Source organism: Nyctereutes procyonoides, unplaced genomic scaffold (assembly GCF_905146905.1).
Source record: "Nyctereutes procyonoides isolate TBG_1078 unplaced genomic scaffold, NYPRO_anot_genome, whole genome shotgun sequence".
NCBI lineage: Eukaryota > Metazoa > Chordata > Mammalia > Carnivora > Canidae > Nyctereutes > Nyctereutes procyonoides.
Genome location: NW_026575140.1, coordinates 55,197,298 through 55,218,905, shown reverse-complemented (window position 1 = coordinate 55,218,905; position 21,608 = coordinate 55,197,298). Strand labels below are relative to the sequence as shown.

The following is a 21,608-nucleotide window of genomic DNA, read 5'->3' as shown; positions in this document are numbered from 1 at the left end:
TGAGTCTTGGTTTTCCTAAGTTAAAAGAAAAGAAAGAAAAAATTCAAGGCTGTAATATACTAGCCCTGCGACACTACTCACTCACGCTCCCAAGGGGTGCGGATCAACCTCGCTCTCTAAGCGGGGAGCCCTGGTGTGTAGCATTTGCCAGTTTCCTTGGCATATTTCCATCAATGAGGATGGATTCACAGGTCCCATCGACACCTCTGTGTGCTCCTGATGTCACAAGTAAGTACACACTGGGACCTGTGCCATCTCAGTTCCCAGAGGGGACACTGCTCTCTTGCAGGCATGGCTACATAAGCTTAGAGAGCAGTTCTCCTCGGTGAGCCTCAGCTTCCCAATCTGAGAAATGGGGATAATTCTACGCGGCTCTGTTAGCATGAAAATCAAATGGGGCAGTACTTGCTCAAGGATGTTTAGACTCATTAAATAATTCTTGAGAAGGGGAAAGGGGACAGTGGAGGGAGGGAAGGTCACTGCTTTCTGCTCCTGAATCCAGTCGCCTCAAACCCCAAGCCTGCATGATCCCCAGACATCAGGGAAGCATGCCTCCTACACACCCCAGGCTTGGCGGCATTGCCACAACATATGCACTGTGCAGGTCCAACCAGGGGAGGTACATAAACTGAGTCCAGTGCATGGTTCTTGTTGAGAGGGCCCCACGGGGTGGCCAGAAACAGGGGGAGAGGTTGGCCAAAAAGTCACTAACGTCTACTGATCTGCCAAAGGCAAGCAATGGGCTGATGAAGACCACCCCACGTGGGACTGTCCTCATGCTGGGGGATGTCCCCCAATCTCCAACATTTGCAGTGAAAAATCGAGGGCCCCCCTGCGAGCAGAAACACAGACCACCCTGCAGACCCCAGTGGGCAGCTGGGTTTCTCCCTGACATGCAAGGCTGGCTTGATACTCCGGAGGAAGGGTGGGCAGAGATACAGGAAGGCACTAGAAAGCTGGGCACGGAGCTAGCCTCCCAGTGTAGCGGCTTGGGGAAGCGACAAGACACAAGAGATTAGCCCGCATGGCGAGTCACAAGCCGGGTCTGCACTCAGGCCCCTTGGCAGCTGATTAAACACTGCGACTACCGTCCACAAGTTCTCCAGCTCGAGGGGAGCCAGGGTCGGGATTCCAAGAGCATCAGAGAACATTGAGAGGATTGAGGAGAAGCTACTCACATTGGTATAAGCTCTGCCAGGAAGGGCACTAGACAATGATAAATACAAGACCCAATGAAGGTGTAACATTCTAGAAGTGTCATTTATCAGTGTAGCACGGAAATGGATAAAACCTATGTGCTGGAGAATCGGGAGAAAACCTTAGCAGCCAGCTTTTAGTAGATGCTGAGTAAGCAGACAAAAGTGAGGATATGAATATCTCAGTAATTTCACTTAAAAGCTGAATGAACTAGATATTTAACATCATGTGCTACGAACAAAGATAACATCTTTGGCCAACAAGCCATGGAACATTTAAAGAAAAAAAAAAGCCTGGGCATATTGAAACCACAAAGAAAGTGTTGGTAAGTCGCAAAAGGCATAACTAACGCAGGCCACATTCTTCAACCAGAAAGCAATAAAAGCAGATATTAATAATGAAAGAACAAATACACAAGGTCCCCATCCCTCCGACTCCCAAACACTTGGAAATTTCAGAAAATGCTCTCCTATTCTCAGGTCAAAATCAAAACTGTAATTATACAACATTTAGAAAACAATCATGAGAATCATGAGGAACATATCAAAAGGATGGGATAAGGCTTGAATTATATTTGGAGGAAAAATCCACAGCCTTCATTACTCAATTACTGAAACCAAGGGAATACAAATACATAGACTAAACCTTCAAATTAAGAATTTAGAGAAACTTTTAAAAGCCAATAAGGTAAACCAAAGGAAAACATGAGAAGGGTTATGGTATAAATATGGCACCAGAAATGAATGGGTTAGGAAACAGGATGACATTCGCAGCTCAGGCAAGTTCTCTCTGCGTGGGGGTGGCTGTAGCGAGGAGGAATCATAATAAAAAAGCAGGTCAGCCCATCTAATCTGAGGCTGAGCGCACGCACGAATGCTCAGACCACGGAATTAGAAAGAAAACATAAGCAGATCTTGTTAAGAGGTTTTTTTTTTTAATGCAAGGGCATATGATTTAAAACTACAGGCTAATAATATACGTAACCCTCCACTAGAATCAAATGATCAAAAAAAAAATGGTTCCAAAGGACACGAGAGAAACACCAAGATGAGTAAAACCTTTGAGGACTGACCTCCCTCAAAAAGGCCCCAGACCCAGATGGTTTTATGGGCAAATTCGTTCTAACGCCCAACAAAGAAGTACCTAGACACAAACTGCACCGAGAGTTTGTAAACGTGGCAAATTTCCCAGCTGGTTAGACAAAGCCAGTGTTGCCCTGATCCAAAAATCCACCGAAGGCAACAGAAGAACTGAACCACTGTGACCACAAACACGAAATTGGTCAATTCTTACCTGAGCAGGTCTTCACTTGGAACCAGTCACTACACCTTTGATGGTACCGGGTCCCTGCACATCAAGGCTGTCCCCAGCTCCTCCTGACCCCCACCTGCTCCCCTCACAGCACCCCAAAGTACACCCTCAGTACATGGTTGTCTATCTTCTGCTTCCTGCATCCCCCACGCACCCCTCTTGCCACACGAACGGCGGCCAGGAACTGCCGAACGCAGGGCATTTTGCCCCTAATCCACCCTCTTGTTCTCACTTCAGTTCTGAACTGTCAGCTGCTGGCTAATTACTTTCGGTGTCAAAACAATTACTGGGAGAGAAAAAATAATTTCCCATCCAACCACTTCTCCCCACCCAGCAGCTCTCCGCTGCCCTGGTCTTGCTGCGTTTCATGCTACCAGTCCCAGGCACGCTCAGAAGAGTGATCAGTGGAGATCTGAACACTTACGGCTCACCCACAGGGGGCTCTGATTATTTCCAGTCCTCTAGGCTCTCAGCTTACCAGGGGTTAGATGCAACACAAGTGAGGCCAGAAGTGGGTGCTTTTGATGCCTCCAGCCCCCAGGGGATGGGGGGAAGTGAGGTTAAAATAAAACTGGTCAAGGATTGCTCATAACCATAAGGAACATAATTCAGTCTGGGGATACCAAAAAAAAAAAAAAAAGTAAAATGCCAAATTCAGCTGTTTTTAAGATAAGAAAAAGGGAACGGAAAGCTCTTAGGTAGTAACTTTCATAATTTCCAACACAAATATAAACACACAGATGCACACATTTCATTCCTGTTTGTGGGTAGTTGGAAAGAGAGAGGGCTTGAGAGCTGCGTAAATGAGAGGAGGGGACGGGCATTTGGGGAGAAAGGAAAAAGGAGGAGGTCTTTGGGGCGATGGGGGAGAGGAAGTGGATAAAAATGGAAAAGAAGGAGCAAAGCAAGAGTTGTCGAGAGAAGCCAAGCAACAGAGAAGAGCCAGCAACATCTGTTGCCCAGAATTCATGCTCCCAGGAGCTCTGTTTCCCTTCCTGCTGCAGTCCCCAAAAGAGAAAGCTCCGTCCTCCACGCCCCACTGTCCACATTTCTGTTCCCTAAAGGACCCCAAAGAGGAGACTTACTCTTTCAAACAAGAAAATCAACCCTGGAGACAGCCCCCCTTTCTGCCTCCTTCAGGTCTGGCCCAATCTCCCATTATTTCTGGAATAAACATATAACTTCTTTCCTCAAGCTGAAAGAAACCCAGGAGCCCCAAGGCCTCGTTCCTGCAACACCCCTCCCACCACCACCACCCTATTCCCACATTCATCGCGGCGGAATGCAGAGTTTCCCTGGGCATGTGACACCCAGCACCAGTTCGGCAGGATGTTTGTTCTAAGTCCGAAGCAGTAAAGGCAGAGGGTAGAGTCTTATGCTCCAAAGAGTTTGGGACAAGTGCCCCCATTATTATTCAGAATTAAATTGCTTTATTACAGGAGGAGGCCTTTTTAGATACAGGCGCACCTCAGAGATACTGCAGGTTGGGCGCCAGAGCACCACAAATAAGCGAACGTCACAATAAGGAGAGTCGAATGAATGTTTTGACTTCTTGGTGCATGTAAAAGTTATGTTTACATTACACTCTATAAAATGTGCAATAACATTATGTCTAGAAAAAAAAGCAATGTACGTGCTTAATTTAAAAATGCTTTATTGTTAAAAACCAACCATTAACCATCATCTGTGCTTTCAGCGAGTCCTCCTCATCTTTGCTGGTGGAGGGTCTTGCCTCAGTGTTGATGGCTGCTGAGTGCTCAGGGTGATGGCTGCTGAAGGCGGGGGTGACAGTGGCAATTTCTTAAAATCAGACAACAATGAAGTTTGGGGCATTGATAGACTTCCTTTCATGAACGATTTCTCTGCAGCACATGATGCTGTTTGATAGCATTTGACCCACAGGAGAACTTCTTGCAAAACAAGAGTCCATCCTCTCAAACCCTGCTGCTGCTGCTTTATCAACTAAGTCCATGGAATATTCTCAATCCTTTGTTGTCATTTCAACAATCTTCACCAGGAGCAGAGTCCATCTCAAGAAACCACAGTTTTTTGCTCATCTATAAGAAGCCACCCCTCGTCCACTGAAAGGTATATCATGAGATGGTAGTGATTCAATCCCATCTCCTGGCTCCACTTCTGATTCTAGGTCTCCTGCTGTTTCCGTCACATCTGCAACGACTTCCCCATTGGACTCTTGAGCCCCTCAGAGTCATCTGTGAGGGCTGGAATTGACTTCCTCCAAACTCCTGGTCATGTTGATATTTTGACCTCTTCTCATGAATCCTCTTAATGGCATCTAGAAGGGAGAATCCTTTCCAGAAGGTTTTCAATTCACTTTGCCCAGAGTCATCAGAGGAATCATTATCTTTGGCAGCTAGAGCCTCATGAAATAGATTTCTCAAATAATACGCCTGGAAGTTGAAGTGACTCCTTGACCCGTGGGCTGCAGAATGACCGTGGCGTTAGCAGGCATGGAAGCAACACCACCTCATTGCCCACCTCCATCAGAGCTCTTGGAAGACCCAGTCCACTGTCAATGAGAAGTTGTATTTTGCAGAGAATCCTTTTTTTCTGACCCATGGTCTCAACAGCGGGCTTAAAATATTCAGTAACCCAGGTTGTACACAGGGGTGCCGTCACGCAGGCTTTGTGGACAGCGCGCAGAGTAGATTCAGCCTCATTCTGAAGGGCCCCAGGATTCTCAGAATGGCAAACGACCACTGGCTTCAACTTGAGGTCACCTGCTGCGCGAGTGCCTAGCGTTGACTTCTCCTCTCCAGCTGTGGAAGTTCTAGATGGCATCTTCTTCCAACAGAAGGCTGTTTCATCTACACTGAGGATCTGCTGCTGAGCGTAGCCACCTTCATTCACTACCTTAGCTCCCTCTTCTGGAGCACTTGCTCCTTGCCCTTGCACTTTGAGGTCACCACCTCTCCCGGCCTTCACAGAATTGATGAACATTAGGGTCTTGCTCTGGATTAGGCTTTCGTCCTAAGGGAATGTTGGGGCTCGTTTGGTCTTCTATCCAGACCACTGACACTGTCTGCACATCTGCAAGAAGGCTGCTTCTCTTTCTTATCATTTGTGTGGTCACTGGAGTAGCAGTCTAATTTCCTTCGAGAACTTTTCCTCTGCATTCCCAACTTGGCTAACTTTGCTTTGGCACAAGAGGCCAAGCTTTCGGCCGATCTTGGCTTTCAACATGCTTTCCTCACGGAGCGTGATCACTTCTAGCTTTTCATTTACAGTAAGAGATATGCAACTCTTCCTTTCCCTTGAACTTACAGGCCACCGGAGGGTTATTAAATGGCCTAATTTCACTATTGTTGGGGCTCAGGGAAGAGGGAGGCCGAGGAGAGGGAGAGATGGGGGGATGGCCGGTCGGTGGAGCCATCAGAACACACAGATTTATCGGTGAAGTTCACTCCTACAGGCTTGTGGTTGCTCCAACACAATTGCAATAGTAACATCAAAGATCACGGATCACAAAGCTTGTCGCCATAATAGATATAACGAAAACGTTTGAAATATCAAGAGTATTACCAAAATGTGACACAAACGCTGTTGGGAAAAAAATGGTGCTGACAGACTTGCCACAAACTTTCCATTTGCAGAAAACCCAACATCTGCGAAGCACGATAAACTGAGTATTCCTGGCTGCTGACGTGCTCTGTGAACCTCAAACAAGGCAACAGCGTGTGGTACTCCCACACTTAGTGGACACACAACCCATTTTGGGCAGCAAAGCAAGAGTACTGTGGAACCTGCTTTGGGAACTGTGGTGGCTGTAAGAAGGCGGGTTTTGAAGTCAGACAAACCAAAGCAAACACCAGGGTGAGTATTGTGCTCAGCACCCCCTGAAGGCAGTCTGGGCACAATCCCTGCCTCACGCTGTTGCCACTCACCATGTGGTGGAGGAATCTCCCCAGTTCTGTTTAGTGGGGTGGCGGGGGGGGGCAGTTTCACATTATAATCCTCTGGTCTGGAAACATCTGTCTGGCCACCTGGTCTTCATGGGCTTCCCTGACTATCTAAAATAGAAACTTGTATCCCCCAAAACAGGACCCACAATACATCTGCCCACGTGGCTGTAAATGGTTGAAAGCCTGTGACCTATCCTCCCGGGGTCAAAGGTTACACAGGTTTTGGTGAGGTCCTCTGGGGCCTGAGCTGACAAGAACCAGGAAAGGAATACTCAAGGCCCCTTCCAGAAGGCGGTGTCATGGCTGACGTCCTGGTGTCAATGGTGAGACCTAGCTGAGGACCATGGAAGCTGCTCTGGGCCTGGTGACCTGCTAGTTCTGCAGTAGATGGAGGGTCCTGCTTGTAACTGTGTAGGGGGCGGACGGTGGTGAGGGATTCCCAATCTAGAGAGGGTGTGGGTGAAGGGGAGCCCCCTTCCCGGAGCCCTCTGCACAGGGGAAGCGGCTGTTGACATGCACTCCTCCTGGCTGGCTCCACGTGCTCAAAGGCAGACCCTCCCTGATCTTCAAGGAACCTCATTCAGTCCTCCGAGACCTGGCTTCCCAGGGGCTGTTGGAGGCAGGCCCTGCACCCAAGGATGATCCCTCCATGGGCTCAAGCCCCCAGGCCAGCCAAAGCCAGAATCTGAACCTGGGTTTCCTGACCACTCCCACCCTGTCAGCAGCGGGGCGACTCAGTACAAGATGGATTTCCTCCTTTAAGAAACACACCAACAGAGACGCCTGGATGGCTCAGCGGTTAAGCTCTGCTTTCGGCTCAGGGCGATTTCAGGGATCGAGTCCCACATCGGGCTCCATGAGGGGAGCCTGCTTCTCCCTCTGCCTACGTCTCTGTGTCTCTCATGAATAAATAAAATCTTAAAAAAAAAAAAAAGAAAGAAACACACCAACAAAAGCTCAGTGCACATTCCAGGGACTGAAGCTCAGAAAGGAATTCACTCTCCACACCTGCCCTGGCTGACAGGATAGCCACTCGTCATAGGGAGCTATTCAAGTTCTAACCAATCACATTTAAATAAAATATACATGCTGTGTGGTATGAAGGACTGGCTCCCAGAACAGGAAGAGGACATTAGTGGAAAAACTGGGGGCACCTGGGTGGCTTAGCAGTTGAACATCTGCCTTCTGCTCAGGTCATGATCCTGAGGTCCTGGGATCGAGTCCCACATCGGGTTCCCTGCATGGAGCCTGCTTCTCCCTCTGCCTGTGTCTCTGCCTCTCTCTCTGTGTCTCTCATGAATGAATAAATAAAATCTTAAAAAAGAAAAGAAGAAAAGAAAAGAAAAGAAAAGAAAAGAAAAGAAAAGAAAAGAAAAGAAAAGAAAAGAAAGATAAACTGGTGACATCTGCAGAAAATTAGTTAACATTAGTTTCTTACCTTTGGCAAGCGCACCCCAGGTATCTAGGATATGAACCATAGGGGGAACTGAGTACAGGATATATAAGAATTCTCTGTACTGGCTTCGTGATTTCTCTGTGAACCTGAGATCATTCCAAACATTTAAAAAAATTATTAAATAAAGCGAAATTAGGTTAAGTTCCTCTGGAATTGTCCTGGACATACTTCGAGTGTCCACCAGCCATGTGCCTCAGGCTACCATGGTGGACGGTGTAGATAGAGCACTTTTCTGTTATGCTAGAAAGTTCTACTGGGCCATGCTGCTCTGCACTGTCCTTCATTCTACACAGTGACGCATCCATGAGACTCCCAGAACCTTGTTTTTTACTCTGTCCATAAATCATCGCGTCCGCGCTGCCTATTAAACCAGCCCCCGGGATCATTTTTCATATTTGCAGCCATTATGGAATACAGCTTCTGCTCTTCCATTTGGTTTAGACTTTACTGCTTCTGCGGGCCTCACCCCAAAAACCTGGCATGAAAAACGTCTCTAGGAAAAGCTGGAGGATAAACACGGCTCCGGATGCCGCCGTCTTCAGGGAGGCAGTGAAGGAAAAGCCCTCAGTCCAGCGCTGACCCTCTAAGAGGCACCTGGCGTTGGAAGAGTGGAATCCCAATTGTGAGGGGCACTGGTGTGTTCCCGGATCCTGCTCCCCAGCTGCTAACCCGGCCGGGCTATGCTTCCAGCCCTTGAACAACCTGCATCAACAAAGAACCAGGCCCCGTCCACAGGTGGCTGCTGAATCCTCTCCAGAAGCTATGACTCAAGAGTAAAACTGACCTTGGACCTCGTGAAGGGGAGACGGCCTAAGCTTGCTCTAGCTGGGTTAATTTGGGGTTCCCACTAATATTCTCCAGGACCTGTTTTTCCACGTCCTCCTTCAGAAATAACCAGACTGGGGCGGTGGGCGGGGGCGGGGGGGAGGCGCCTGGGGGGGGCTCAGCGGTTCAGCATCTGCATTCTGCTCAGGTCGTGACCCCAGGGTCCTGGGATCGAGTCCTGTATCTAGGAGCCTACTTCTCCCTCTGCCTGTGTCTCTGCCTCTCTCTGTGTGTGTCTCATGAATAAAATAAAAGCTTAAAAAAAAAAAAAAGAAAAGAAATGACCATACGCAGTATCTGCAGTCAATGAACAAGGCTGAGGTTCCCACGCTGCCCTCACTGCCAGCCCCTTCCCGTGCAGGTAAGCACCCCAATTGCCACCACTGCTAACGGAGAGCAATCCTGACACAGCCGAGTGCTGCCTGGCTGCCTCACGAAGGCAGTGTCTCACTAAGACAAAACATCTCTACCGCACTTCCCACTTCACTCAGAATGAAATCCCACCGCCTTCCTGTAGCTTGGGGGGCCTGGCAGGGTCTGATCCTGCTGACCGCTCTCCCCTCATCACCTACCCCTCTCCTCCTTGCCACCCCCCACCCTCCAGCCACACTGGCTTGCTCTGTGTTCTTGAAAATGCCAAGGTCACTTCTGCCCCAGAGCCTTTGCACTCACTGTCCCCTGGCCCAGAACACCTCACTACCACCCCCCATACATAGTCATTATCTCCTCTGTGGGGCCATCCCTAACTCCCCAGCCCCATTCTGTCCCACTGTCCTATTGCAACTCTTTTCATGAGAGCAAACAAGGATCATCTGACATACTGCACATTAGCTCATCTGCCCCAGTCATCTGCTAGAACGTGGGTTCCTGGGAGCAGGGATCACACAGGTGTGGATGGTCTGTGGTGTGACCCCCAGCACTGAGAATAGCATCTGGCATATTCTACTACTGCTGCTTTCGCAGGAGCACGAGCACAACCATAGGGGCTTGGCCTCAAACTTATCAGGGCAATAGAACCACCTGAAAGTACCCCTGGATGGCTCAGTGGGTAAGCGCCTGCCTTCAGCTCAGGTCATGATCCCGGGGTCCTGGGATCGAGTCCCACATCGGGCTCCCCGCAGGGAGCCTGCTTCTCCCTCTTCCTGTGTCTCTGCCTCTCTCTGTGTGTCTCTCATGAATAAATAAATAAAATCTTTAAAAAAAAATTTCAATCTCCTGACAGGTGCCTGTACAACTGGATGAGTGACTATCTAGACAAAATTCTCACGCGCCCCATAGGGAGAAATGCCTACATGGCTGCTGTTTTATCCTCTATAGAAGAGGTTTCATTCAAAAGCTAGAAAAGAAGATGCCAAAACAGGTTTCCTCCCATCCACCCCAGAGCGTGGATGCAGAGAGCACGGGTGTCTGAGCCCCGGGATAGAGAGAGGAATCAAGAATCGTGATCCACTTGACGGGATGAGCACTGGGTGTTATATTCTATGTTGGCAAATTGAACGTCAATTAAAAAAAAAAAAGAATCGTGATCTACGGAGGGGTGGGTGGGAGGTGAGCCATGGCCTCGTGCTGTGACACATGGGCACTGCAAGGCCTGGTGAGATGTGACACCCCGAGGCCCCGCTCTAAGCTGTCATTCTGAAATCGAAGATGCCACAACCATGAGTGGCAGCTGGACTTTAATCACCACGAGGGAAGAAAATAGGGCTCTCTGTGATTGAGGGGTACGTATCCACTGTGCCCACAAAAGGGGCCTCAGAGCCAGCGAATGAGGCTTCTGTAGATTTTGCTGCTGCTTCTCTTTTTTTTTTTTTTTGAACATTTTATTTATTTATTCACGAGACACACACAGAGAGGAAGAGACAGGCAGAGGGAGAAGCAGGCTCCCTGCGGGGAGGCCGATGAGGAACTCGATCCCAGGACCCCGGGATCACGCCCTGAGCCAAAGGCAGACACTCAACCACTGAGCCCCCCACGTGTCCCTTGCTGCTGCTTGTCACTTCGATGGGCCAAGGTCTCTCACCCCTGAACAGTACCGAGGTTCTGAGTCACCCTGGGACAGGGCCCCTCAACTCTGTCAATACCAGATGTGAGGGGTTGGACAACCCTTGTTGGGGGGCTGTGCTGCCCTGGGCACTACGCAGTGGCGTTTGCGTCCCCCCCCCCCAGAAGATGATAACCAAAGATGTCTCCAGACACTGCCAATGCCTGCTGGCAGGCCAAACCAGCCCCAGGGTTAAGACCCACGGCACTAGGGGGCCCAGATGTTGCCCACAAAACAAAGAGCACAAGGCAGCACATCTAACGGGGTCTTCACTTCAGGCCTTCACGATGCTGGGGTGCCTGCTGAATCCCCAACGCACAGAAGAGTATGTTGATCGTCCAACTGCATGGGATGACAAAGCCCTTTCTTGGTAGAGAACTTGACAGACCTAGTATTCCGCCCACCTGGGCACAGGTGCCCCAGCCCCCTGAGGCTGGGGGCGGAGGTGACCACACACTCTGTCTAGCGCCTCGGCCCTCTTGACAACTGTCATCATCGGGTCTGATGATGGTGGTCTGCGCCCACCTCCCTGCCTTTCTCAGCACCCCAGTCCCACTCTAGCACCCAGGTCAGTGCTCAGCTGACAGGCCTCTGGGCTGTGCAACTCAGGCGAGGGCAGGTGCCTGTCATGCTGGCCCCTGAGCCAGCTCCTTCCAGCCCTCTTTCTGGGGGATGGCCCCCACACAGCACAGAGGGGACAGCCTGGTGCTGGGGACCACAGACTTCGAAGAGGTGACCCCACTGACTCAAAGGGCAAGCTCCCCCACCGGCTCCACCAGCTCCACCGGTCCCAGCAGCCCCGCAGATGTGGCAGGTGGCAGTTCACACCTGAGCCTCGTCCTGTCCTGCTCTGGGGACCAACCACTGTGGCCAGGAAACACAGCCGGGAGCCGGGTTTCCTTCCTAATGTCTGGCTGGCCAGGAGCCAGCTTGGAGGGTCACACCTCCCTTTATTCCCACTGGCATTTCTATTGTTAGAACAAAAACAGAAACACCAGACGACCCAATACAGAAGGCAGTGTGCCCGGAACTGCCTGTCCTCGTCCTACAACAGGTAGGAAGGCCGAATGGGCCGGTTCTGGCGACTAGCTCTTGCGATGAGGTGTGTGTGTGTGGGGGGGTGGGGGCTCACCCCATCCCTAGGGAATCAGGAGCAAATGTCTCATTTCCCTCTCTCACAAGAGGGTTTTCTCTGTTTGGATTCTTTTTTTTTTTTAATTAAAAAAATTAAATAAATAAAATAATTAAAATAAAATAGGGACTCCTGGGTGGCTCAGTGGTTGAGCATCTGCTTTCAGCTCAGGGTTTGATCCCAGGGCCTTAGGATCGAGTCCCGCATCGGGCTCCCTGCATGGATCCTGCTTCTCCCGCTGCCTGTGTCTCTGCCTCTCTCTGTGTCTCTCATAAATAAATAAATAAAATCTTTTAAGAAAAGAAATAAAATATATATATATGTCTGTATATATGTATATAAACAAGTATATATATACTTACTTGTTTATATATTTGCATATCCATTTATATATAAAATATATAAATATGTATTTATATATTTAGAGGTTTATTTACATTTTACATACATACAAATTGACAGCATACATAAATATATGTATATATATAAATAATGTCAATAAAAACATTTTAAAAGCCTAGAACACCCACTCACCCCCTCTCTCGTGCCTTGGCTGAGTCTCCAGAGCTGCATTTTCCTACTGTTTTGTTTCTTGAACTCCTCTGCTCTGACAATTCTCATTTCCTCAAATAACACACTTTGGTCATATGCTTTATCTTATATGCATCATACAATAAACTGTAGAGTTCCTAACGTATCAGGGGTAAAGAGTGTCTGAAGACCTCAGGGCTGCAAGGCAGGGGTGCGGCCCTGCACCCAAGACCCTTCTTCTGATGCGAGGGTTCAAAGTCCTGCTCATATTTTCTATACGTGCCTGTATACCTTCGTTCATGCGTTCACACAGCCACTCTTCCGTCGTTATTTTAGCTCTTCCCTTGGTCCCCTGTGATGGGTTATGTCAGCTCCATGAAGGCTGTACAGGCCCTCACCCCCCTCAATGGAAGCTGCTGCCTCTCCCCTCCTCTTCTCACCCCTACCCTCCTCACACTCCCCACCCCATGATGATGGAGCTCCCTCAATACAGAAGCCAGCTCGTGTCTGGGGGCTGAAGGTCCCACGGAAGAAAAGGGGAGGTGCAATCCCCATCCTCAGAGAGCATATAGTCCAGTGTGGGAGAGCCACAGCTGGCCAGGGCAGTGAAACAGCACATTACTGCAACCTGGGCTGATGGGTAAGGGCTCTAAAAATCCACCTGCCTCTTAGGAACTTGGAACAAAACCCCCACCTATGATAGGAATGTCTCCCTCGACCACCTCCACTTGATTGCCTTTGCAGACAGAGAACTCACACCCTAACGAGGAATCCCAAGTGCTTTCTAGAACATTCTATTTGAAAGTTGCCCCATACAAATCTGCCTCCTTTAACTTTTCTCCTTGATGCATTTAGGAGCTGTGCAGAGCAGTGCTGCTCCCGCTTGGGGTATCCACACCAGCAGTCAGGGTACAACCCTGATGCCTCACTGTGTCACCTGGCTAGTTCCCCTCCTTAAGCACCTGAGAGGGAGTGAGGGTGAGCCATCGGGCTGCTAGTGACACTACCAGGGAGAGCCCAGCCTCCCAGCCCTCCACATCACTCCCTGGGTTTGTCCAGTAAGATCTTCAGCCAGGTTCCAGACCCCCAGAACCCAGAGTCTTGGCCTTTCCAGTGGAGGTGGGTATGGGGCCCCTCCCAGCTGCCCCCAAAGCAGTGAGTGGACAGTACCTGTTGGAGGCAGAGAGCTCCTGTGAGGGCCAGGGCTGGCTGGAATCCCAGGAGAACTGCTGGGACGTTCCCAGGTGGTCTCTGGTCAAAGAAAGAAACACACAATCACTTTGAGACTCTCACAGGGGCCAAACCTCAGAGGGTCATGGAGCAGGGCCGTGGGCTGGCCACCTTCCTGCACAACCCTGGGAAGCAGGAGTGGGCTTTTTGCTCCCACATTATTGCCCCTCTGCATTTCCTATGATGCACAGTTTCTCTTCACTGGGGACCCTTCTATGAAGGAGCAGGAGAGGTGACCTCCCAGCAGGGATCTTTGGGAACAGTCCCCATTGCACCCCCAACAATCCCCCAAAGGTGCCAACTCACAAATCTCCACTTCTGTCTCGTGCCCCTGACCCCCACCTGCCAACAGGGCATTTCTTCCAAGTGACCAGTGTCGCCCGAAACCCCCGAGCCAGAGGAAGGAACCCTGGCCTGGGAGGGGTTGGGGTGGTTTAATACAGAGACAAAGGAGGGGGGATCTTCTGCAAAATGCGGGTGATTTCTCAAGTCCTTCTCGGCTCTAAAGGCCCACATCTTGTCTGAATTATAATCGCTGCGTGAGACTGGCCACCTGTCCCTCCCCGGATGCCCAGCTACAGGGGCCAGTCAGGAAGTAAAGCTAACGTTGCAACAGGTGCTCGCCTCCCTGAATGTGACGTTAGGCACAGGGCCGCTGTGAGCACAGACCTCTCATCAAATTATCTAGCGATGAAGACGATCCTTTCTCATGCTATACAATTCGACAGTGTAGAAAAACACAAAGGAAAGAGTAGCACCGGGACACCGGGTGGCTCAGTGGGTGAAGCGTCTGCCTTCAGCTCAGGCCGTGAAGCCAGGGTCCTGGGATAGAGTCCCGCATCGGACTCCCTGCTCAGCGGGGAGTCTGCTTCTCACTCTGCCCTTGTTCATTCACGTTCTCTCAAATAAATAAATAAAATCAACTGAAGGAAGAAAGAAAGAAAAGAAAAAAGAAAAGAGTAGCCCACATGGTCCCACCAGCTCAGAGGTCCTCAGTGTCAACGTTTTAGTATCTTCAGTGATTTATTCTCGAGCTGTGTACACACACCTTTAAAATCAAACAAAAATCATCTATCCCTTCTTTTCACTGATCGACTCTTTTATTTTTCCCAACCCACGAAGAGCACCCTGCTTAGCATCTATGAACAGCGCCGATTCTGCGTCCAGACCACCTGGGTTGCAATCCTGCCTCTGCCTCCTCCGACCCCTGGAACCTCAGGCCAGGCTAACCATCCTCCAGGTTCCTTGGTTTCCTCCTCTGTAAAAGGTGATCGGTAAGGGTATCCACTCACAGCAACCACTGTGTTGGTGCCAAATGCCCACATTCGGTATATTTTTAGTTAAATGATACTATGTCCATATAATGGACTAATCAAAAATTGTTAGTGAAATCTCAGTGGTCTGAGATGCTAAAAACAAAAATAAGCAACACTTTTCAACAGCTTCTCTTCAATTTGGATTCAAGGGAACTGGATTCCTGCCTCAGTGCTGCCTGTAACGGGCTGTGTGGCCCTCGGCAGCTCACATGGCCTCTCTGGTCCTCTGATTCTCCATCTGAAATGAAATGGTTGGGCTAGTTGGTCTTTCGGGTCCCAACACTCCTGCCCTCCAGCTTTGGTCAGTGGTCTTAAAATCTTAAACCTACTGTTTGGGTTCAAGGGGTTTATGGCTCCAGGAGGAGGAAGTGGGCGGGGTGGAGGTATTGGTCCCTTTGTGTCTTAAAGGCGAGACTTCAGAGCAGAGGGTGAGTGACAGGAGCAGAAGGGAGATGTGACCATGGAGGGGACAGCTGAGGAGTGACCAGAAAATCAGGCTCAGTGGCTTCCCATGTTAGGAGGGGCCGGGGGGGCGCTCACCCCAGAGCCCTGCTCTTGCTACAGGTCACACACAGGGACAATCCTTTGCTGGCTCGTCCCCCACATGGCACACAGAATAAAGTCCAAACCTCAGAGCCCCGGCAGTAGGGCATCCCTATCCGTCTGTCCAGCATTCACTTCACTCCAGCACATTTGCTGGTCTTGCAACACGCCTTACCCCACTACCACCCCCGGAGGGCCGAATCTTACCAAATGTCTCTTCCACCAGGCAGCCTCCCCAGACTGCATTTCTCCCCTGCTGTCAGATGCCCAAACTCTCCAGAGTGAACGCTGTAGTGCATCCCCCAGATGTCTCCAGCTGCAGAGGCTACGGCTGGGGTGAGGGGTGGGGGGCGCTGCACATCCAATGGCTGGTCAATGTGGGGGGTTAAAAAGCCCACCAATCAATCCCCTTGCCCAAGTCAAATAATCCCGCGTGGCCACCCAGCTCAGAGCCGGCAGGGGCTGACAGGCCTTGTGACTGTACCTGGTACTGCTTTGCTTCCCTCCCGGGGGCTGCTCCCTGGAGCACACCCCCGCCTGGACCTCCTGCACATAATCTGCCCCAGATTTGCCTGAAAACCAGACCCAGGAGCCCCCAGCACACACACTTGCACTCCACTAGCTCCTCCCAGGGAATCGACCCTTTGTCCCACTTCTCAGACAGCACACACTTTGACCTTGACCCCTATCCCACGTCCTTGAGAGACAGGTCTGTGGCAGGCTCCCCCCTGCCCTGCTGGGTGCCTGGACAGATGGGCAAATGGAAGGACGGACACCATGGCAGCACATGTAGGTTCCCATGTGATGCACCCTTCCTGTCTCCAGGGAAAAACAGCCCCGTTCTCCCCCATGGGCACGGTTCCCAGGGAGATGCCCACTTTTTGCTGTTGCCCCATCCTTCTGGTGGCTGATGCCTGATTTCAGAGAAGCCTCAGCAGTCCCTTCTGCCCCGTGGGAGCTTGTGGAAGCCGTCTGGGAGCGGGGCGGCACGCATCTGCAAGGCTGTGCTCCAAGGTCAGCTGGGTGGCCTCTACGCCGGGTCTATGCGGGAGCACCAGCTCTTCTTATAGCTGAAGGGGGCTTGTGGCCAAGACAAAATGCAATCTTATGGGCAAAAGCAAGACTCATGTGGACTGAGAAAGGACAACCACGGTGACTCCTGGCGGCAAACGGAGCAAGACAGGAGGGTGGCAGGGAGAGGTGACTCACAGCATGGCAACAGTGACCTGGGCTGGGCCCCAAGCAACCTTCCCACTGAAGCTGCTGCATCTGTGGGATGTGGGGAAACTAATGAGAGCCTGCTGAGAGCGAAGAGCAGGGTGGGGCTGCCCCTGTGGGTCCCCCTACCCCCCACACGGGGAATCCTGATGACAGAGAGGAGGAGCCACGGTGGCATCCTGTGCTCAGAGTCTGCAGGAGGAGGATCTGAAATCACAAGGGGATGCGGGTTGAAGTCAGAACCCCACTCCCCAGAAGGCCCCTTCTGCTGCACTTGCTGGTTTGGGTCCCTTACAAGCCCCGCCCCCAGAAGCTGGAGTCCCCCCTTCCTGCAAGAACCACATATTTTGGCCTCAACTTCATCAGGGCAATGGAACTGCCTGAAGGGGGCGCCTGGGCAGCTCAGCAGTTGAGCATCTGCCTTTGGCTCAGGTCGTGATCCCGGGGTCCTGGGATCAAGTCCCATACTGGGAGCCTGCTTCTCCCTCTGCCTATGTCTCTGCCTCTCTATGTCTGTCATGAATAAATAAAATCTTAAAAAAAAATGGTGAAGGATTCAGCTCAGCCTCCCTCCTCATCTTGGCCAACTCTGGCCAAACCCAAAACACAGAGCTACTGCAAGCCTGAGGCAGGAAAGTGGCCAGGCCAGGCCGGGCGGATGTCTGGAGAGAGCCACGGGGACTGTGGCTGAGTGACCTCACCAGCAGCAGGAAACATCACCCCAGATGACCATACCACCCACAGGGAGGAAGCCATTTCTAGGCCTTTTTCAATAAAAGGTCCCCTAATCTATTTACAACACACCAGTCTCCCTGAACAAGCCAGGGCCAAACTGAAGCAGAAGGTTTGGGGCCTGACTTACCCTGGGTTCTCCCCCTGGGGTTTTAGGTGGTTCCAGAAACACCCAGACTGCCAGGGCCAGAGGTGTTGTCAGGCAGGCCCCCAAAGGCTGAGGGGGCACAGCAAGGTCAGAGTGGAAGAAGCGAGATGTGTTCTTGGCAACACTGCCCGCCCATGCAACTCAATCCATGAAAAACACTTTTTTTTTTTTTTTCCCCAACGGCAACCCTAACTCGATTCGGACCTCCAGTGACACCAGAAAAGCCACAGACACACACAGATCGCCTGCCCATGGATCAAACTGGACCATCAGTGCCACAGGCCAGAGAGTTTAATTTCCCCATCAGTGGTTGGCAATGACTGCCACGTGGAATAAAACTTCTGGGGGCACCTGGGTGGCTCAGGGGTTGAGCGTCTGCCTTCGGCTCAGGTCGCGATCCTGGGGTCCTGGGATGGAGTCCCATGTTGGTTTCCCGGCAGGGAGCCTGCTTCTCCCTCTGCCTGTGTCTCCTCCTCTCTTTCTCTCTCTCTGTCTCTCATGAATAAATACATAAAATCTTTTTAAAAAAATCAAAGTGTAGTTGAAAGGAGGGCAGAGACATAAATCTGGGATTCAAAGCACAGATGACCCCTCCTTAAAATAATAATGGCAATGATAATGCTAATAGTGAAACAGACAGTGAGGCAGCAGTTATTAACTTTGCATAGTTATGGCTGAACTTCATTTCCCTGGTTAAGACTGCATCCTGCATGCATTGGAAATAGCGGCTTCCGGGGGGAAGGCCATGAGGACCCCCCTGGATCTAGGTCACCAGTTCTGGTAAATGCCTTGGGCATATGTCAACCTTGTCCTGTCCTGCCCGGACCCCCCACCCCTCACCCCCTAGTCCCCGTCTGGCCCTCAGTGGACTCAAGTGCTTGACTGGGCCAATCCTTGGCTGTGTGGTGGCTCCCAGGTGAACAACCACTGGTTCCAGTTCAGAGGGAACAGGGCCCATATGGGTCCTGGCTGGGTTCTGGGATTCCTGAGATCCCCTCCTCTTTACCTTCTAAAAAAAAATTCATCCTTTTAAATCTCTCTGCTCCCCACTGCTCCTCCTGGCTCTTCCTCTTGTTTGGTGGTGGCCCCAACTGCGGCTTCCTTTGGCTTGGCACCCCTGCCCTTCCCACGTCTCCTCACCAGGAGGGTCTGGGGGGCTGTTCTCAGGGTTTTCCTAGCCCAATGGTAGCTCTGCTGCTCCCTTCTGCAGCCCCTGCCTCTTCGGATCTGGAAGCTAGAAGCTATTCCCACCCTGCTCCCCCCATCCCCACACCTGTCCCCCCGGGGGCTGCCATGCTCTTCTTGGCCATGTCCTACACTCCAACCAGGAAGGCAGGTCCCAGGAGAATCAGAGGACACCTCCTCCCAACCTGGATACAGAATCTGCAGTCAGGTCAGCCCCCATGAAGGCAAGCTGCAGCACATCCCAGAGCCCCCATCAGCATCTGGAGGGTCCTACTCATCCCTCCCTTTGGGACTCCGCAGCAAAGGCTCTGGGTTTCCTCAGAGGAAATCCCAGCATTTCCTCTGTCCTTGGCTTTGCAATCACAGCAGTTAGGGGTCTCTCTGACGACAGGAGGACCATAGACCCTCCGCAGGAAATGAACTAGTACTCTCTGAACACCATTCATGCCTGGTCTAGCCCAAGTCCCTCCATGCTGGGCACCTCCTTCAACGGCCCCCAAATTACTACAAAATGGGCACTATGATTTCCCATTTTCTTTTCTTTTTTTTTTCTTAAGATTTTATTTATTTATCTAAGAGACAGGGCATGAGCAGGTGGAGAGGCAGAGGGAGAGAGAGAAGCTGACTCCCCACTAAGCAGGGAGCCCAATGTAGGGTTCGATCCCAGGATCACGACTTGAGCAGAAGGCAGACGTCCAACAGACTGAGCCACCCGGGCAACCCGATTTCCATTTTCCAAAGGAAGAAGCTGAGGTCTTGGTGAGAAGTAGCAGACCTGCAGCTCAATCCACCAGCAAGGACCTCCCAATGTGCAAGTGACACCAACATCTCTGAGCTTTGTGCTAAGACTCTGGGAGTTGCAGCAAAACAGTGCTGTTGGAGTCTATACATCACTAGTGTTTGAGAATCACCCTCAAAATCAATAGTGTTGTTTTATGAATTTCATAGAGATACTAGACATATTTATGACTTGTAAATATTTGATATAACGTAATAAGTTCTATTATGGAATATAACAGTACTATACTTGAAAGCCTACTCTGTGCCTGGCAGTGTCCTGCGCCCTGTGGATACTACGGGAAATAGAACGGGTTCAAACACCCTCCCCCCAACCCCTCAGCTTATGTTCTAGCAGTCACAATGCTATTCCTTCCATTTTTAAAATATCAACATGCAGAATTTTCCACGAATGAAAATTTAAAATCTCCTGATGGAAGTGGAGGGAGAGAATCATGCCAGGAGGAAGGTAACCAAGTAAAGCATATCAGGTTAGACAGTAGAACACACTGAAGAATCAAGTAGGGAAGAGGGGTAAAAAATAATATTAGACAGTGATGTAATTTTAGAAGGGTAGCCACAGAAGGCCTCCCCCAGACAGGCACAATTGAGTCAAGTTTGGAAAGTATTAAGTATCTAAGTACTAAGTATCATCTGAAACCACTTCGAACTCAGCAGCTTGAATCAATAAGCATTTTATGATGTCATTCAGCTCCAGAGGGTCAGGAAGCCAGGAGGGGCTTCATGGGGGTGGTTCTGGCTCAGGCTCTCCCGTGACGTTACAGTCAGGGTCTTAGTTGGGGATGCATCATCTGAAGGCTTGAGTGGGGCTGGAGGAGCCACTTTCAAGATGCCTCACTCACATGGATGCTGACAAGGGCCAAAGTTCCTTGCTGTGGGGGCTGCTCACATTATGGCACTAACTTCCCCCAAAGTGTGTGGGCAGAAAGGCAGGGAAAAGCCACGATGCTCTTTTATCACCCAGCCTTAGAAGTAACTCTCCTTCACCACTGCCAGACCTCACAGCCCAGGACTGATAGAACATGGGAAGGAAGCAGAGGAGTGCCAAGTGTTGGGGTGCCCAACAGACTGGTGCCAAGTGGTGGGCAGGTTGGGGGCTGTCTCAGAAGCTGGCCGAAGAAAAGGAGTGAGCCATGCACATATCTGATGACACAGAATTGGAGGTTGAGGAACAAAATGTCAATAGGCTTTAGGGCAGGCACAGGTCTCTCATCTTCAAACAGCTACAAGGAAGATGGTGTGGCTCAAGAGTGGGGATGTAGGTGGGGAGCAGAAGAAGTCAGAGGGAACAGGGTGAGACTGGATTATGCAGGACACTGGCCCTCAGAGTGGGTCTTGGACCAGCAGCATTAGCATCACTAGAAATGCAAAGCCTCAGGCCCCAGCTATAGACCTCCAGAAATGGGCACCCTGAGGGTGGGGTCCAGCAATGTGGGGTAGCCACTGCAGGGCTTTAAACAGAGAAGTGGCACAATCCAATGGTGACCACTGTGTCTGGCTGTGCCTTTGAGCAGGCTTCCTGGACTCAGCCACCACATGCCCCTCAGCATGTCTGGTGCCCTGGATGCGTCATCTGTGAATACTGACTCTCCCCACCCATCCATTCAGAGCTTTTCAGAGATGGAGATGAGCTGGGGCCCTTCCATAACTCCCTCCAGAAGGAACAGCAGGAGCTGGGGAGCATGGATGAGTATGGCAGGGTCCATCCATGTGAGGATAGCACTGCCACCACTGCCACCACCACCAAGGTATGGGACACTAGTGGGACCCAGGGATGTCTCACTCAGGAAGGGTCAAGGAAGGGGGTGCCCAGGTGATGATGACCTCTGCTCCCTGCCCTCAACTCTAGGACCAGACCCCTCCATGTTGGTTTCAGAACCTCATGGGCATAGAGAGAATTCCTGAACCATCATGTGACACCCAGGAAGAGATTCTCACCTGGGAAGCTTAATCCTGATCTGTCTCCTATGGGGGCCTCCATTACTACTCCAACCCTGCTCATACAGCTCAGATCCCTGGTGG

At 50.8% G+C, this 21,608-nt stretch overlaps 1 protein-coding gene across 7 annotated transcripts in view; it reads right to left on the bottom strand.

Moving 5' to 3' along the window:
- Positions 1-21,608, bottom strand: part of GAS7 (growth arrest specific 7) — a 208,389-nt gene that overhangs the window by 44,930 nt on the left and 141,851 nt on the right. For all 7 annotated transcript variants that reach the window (XM_055305576.1, XM_055305581.1, XM_055305582.1 and 4 more), the window contains exon 3: positions 13,587-13,667. In XM_055305576.1, the coding sequence (XP_055161551.1) occupies positions 13,587-13,667 (81 nt within the window). The remainder of the gene's footprint in view (positions 1-13,586; positions 13,668-21,608) is intronic.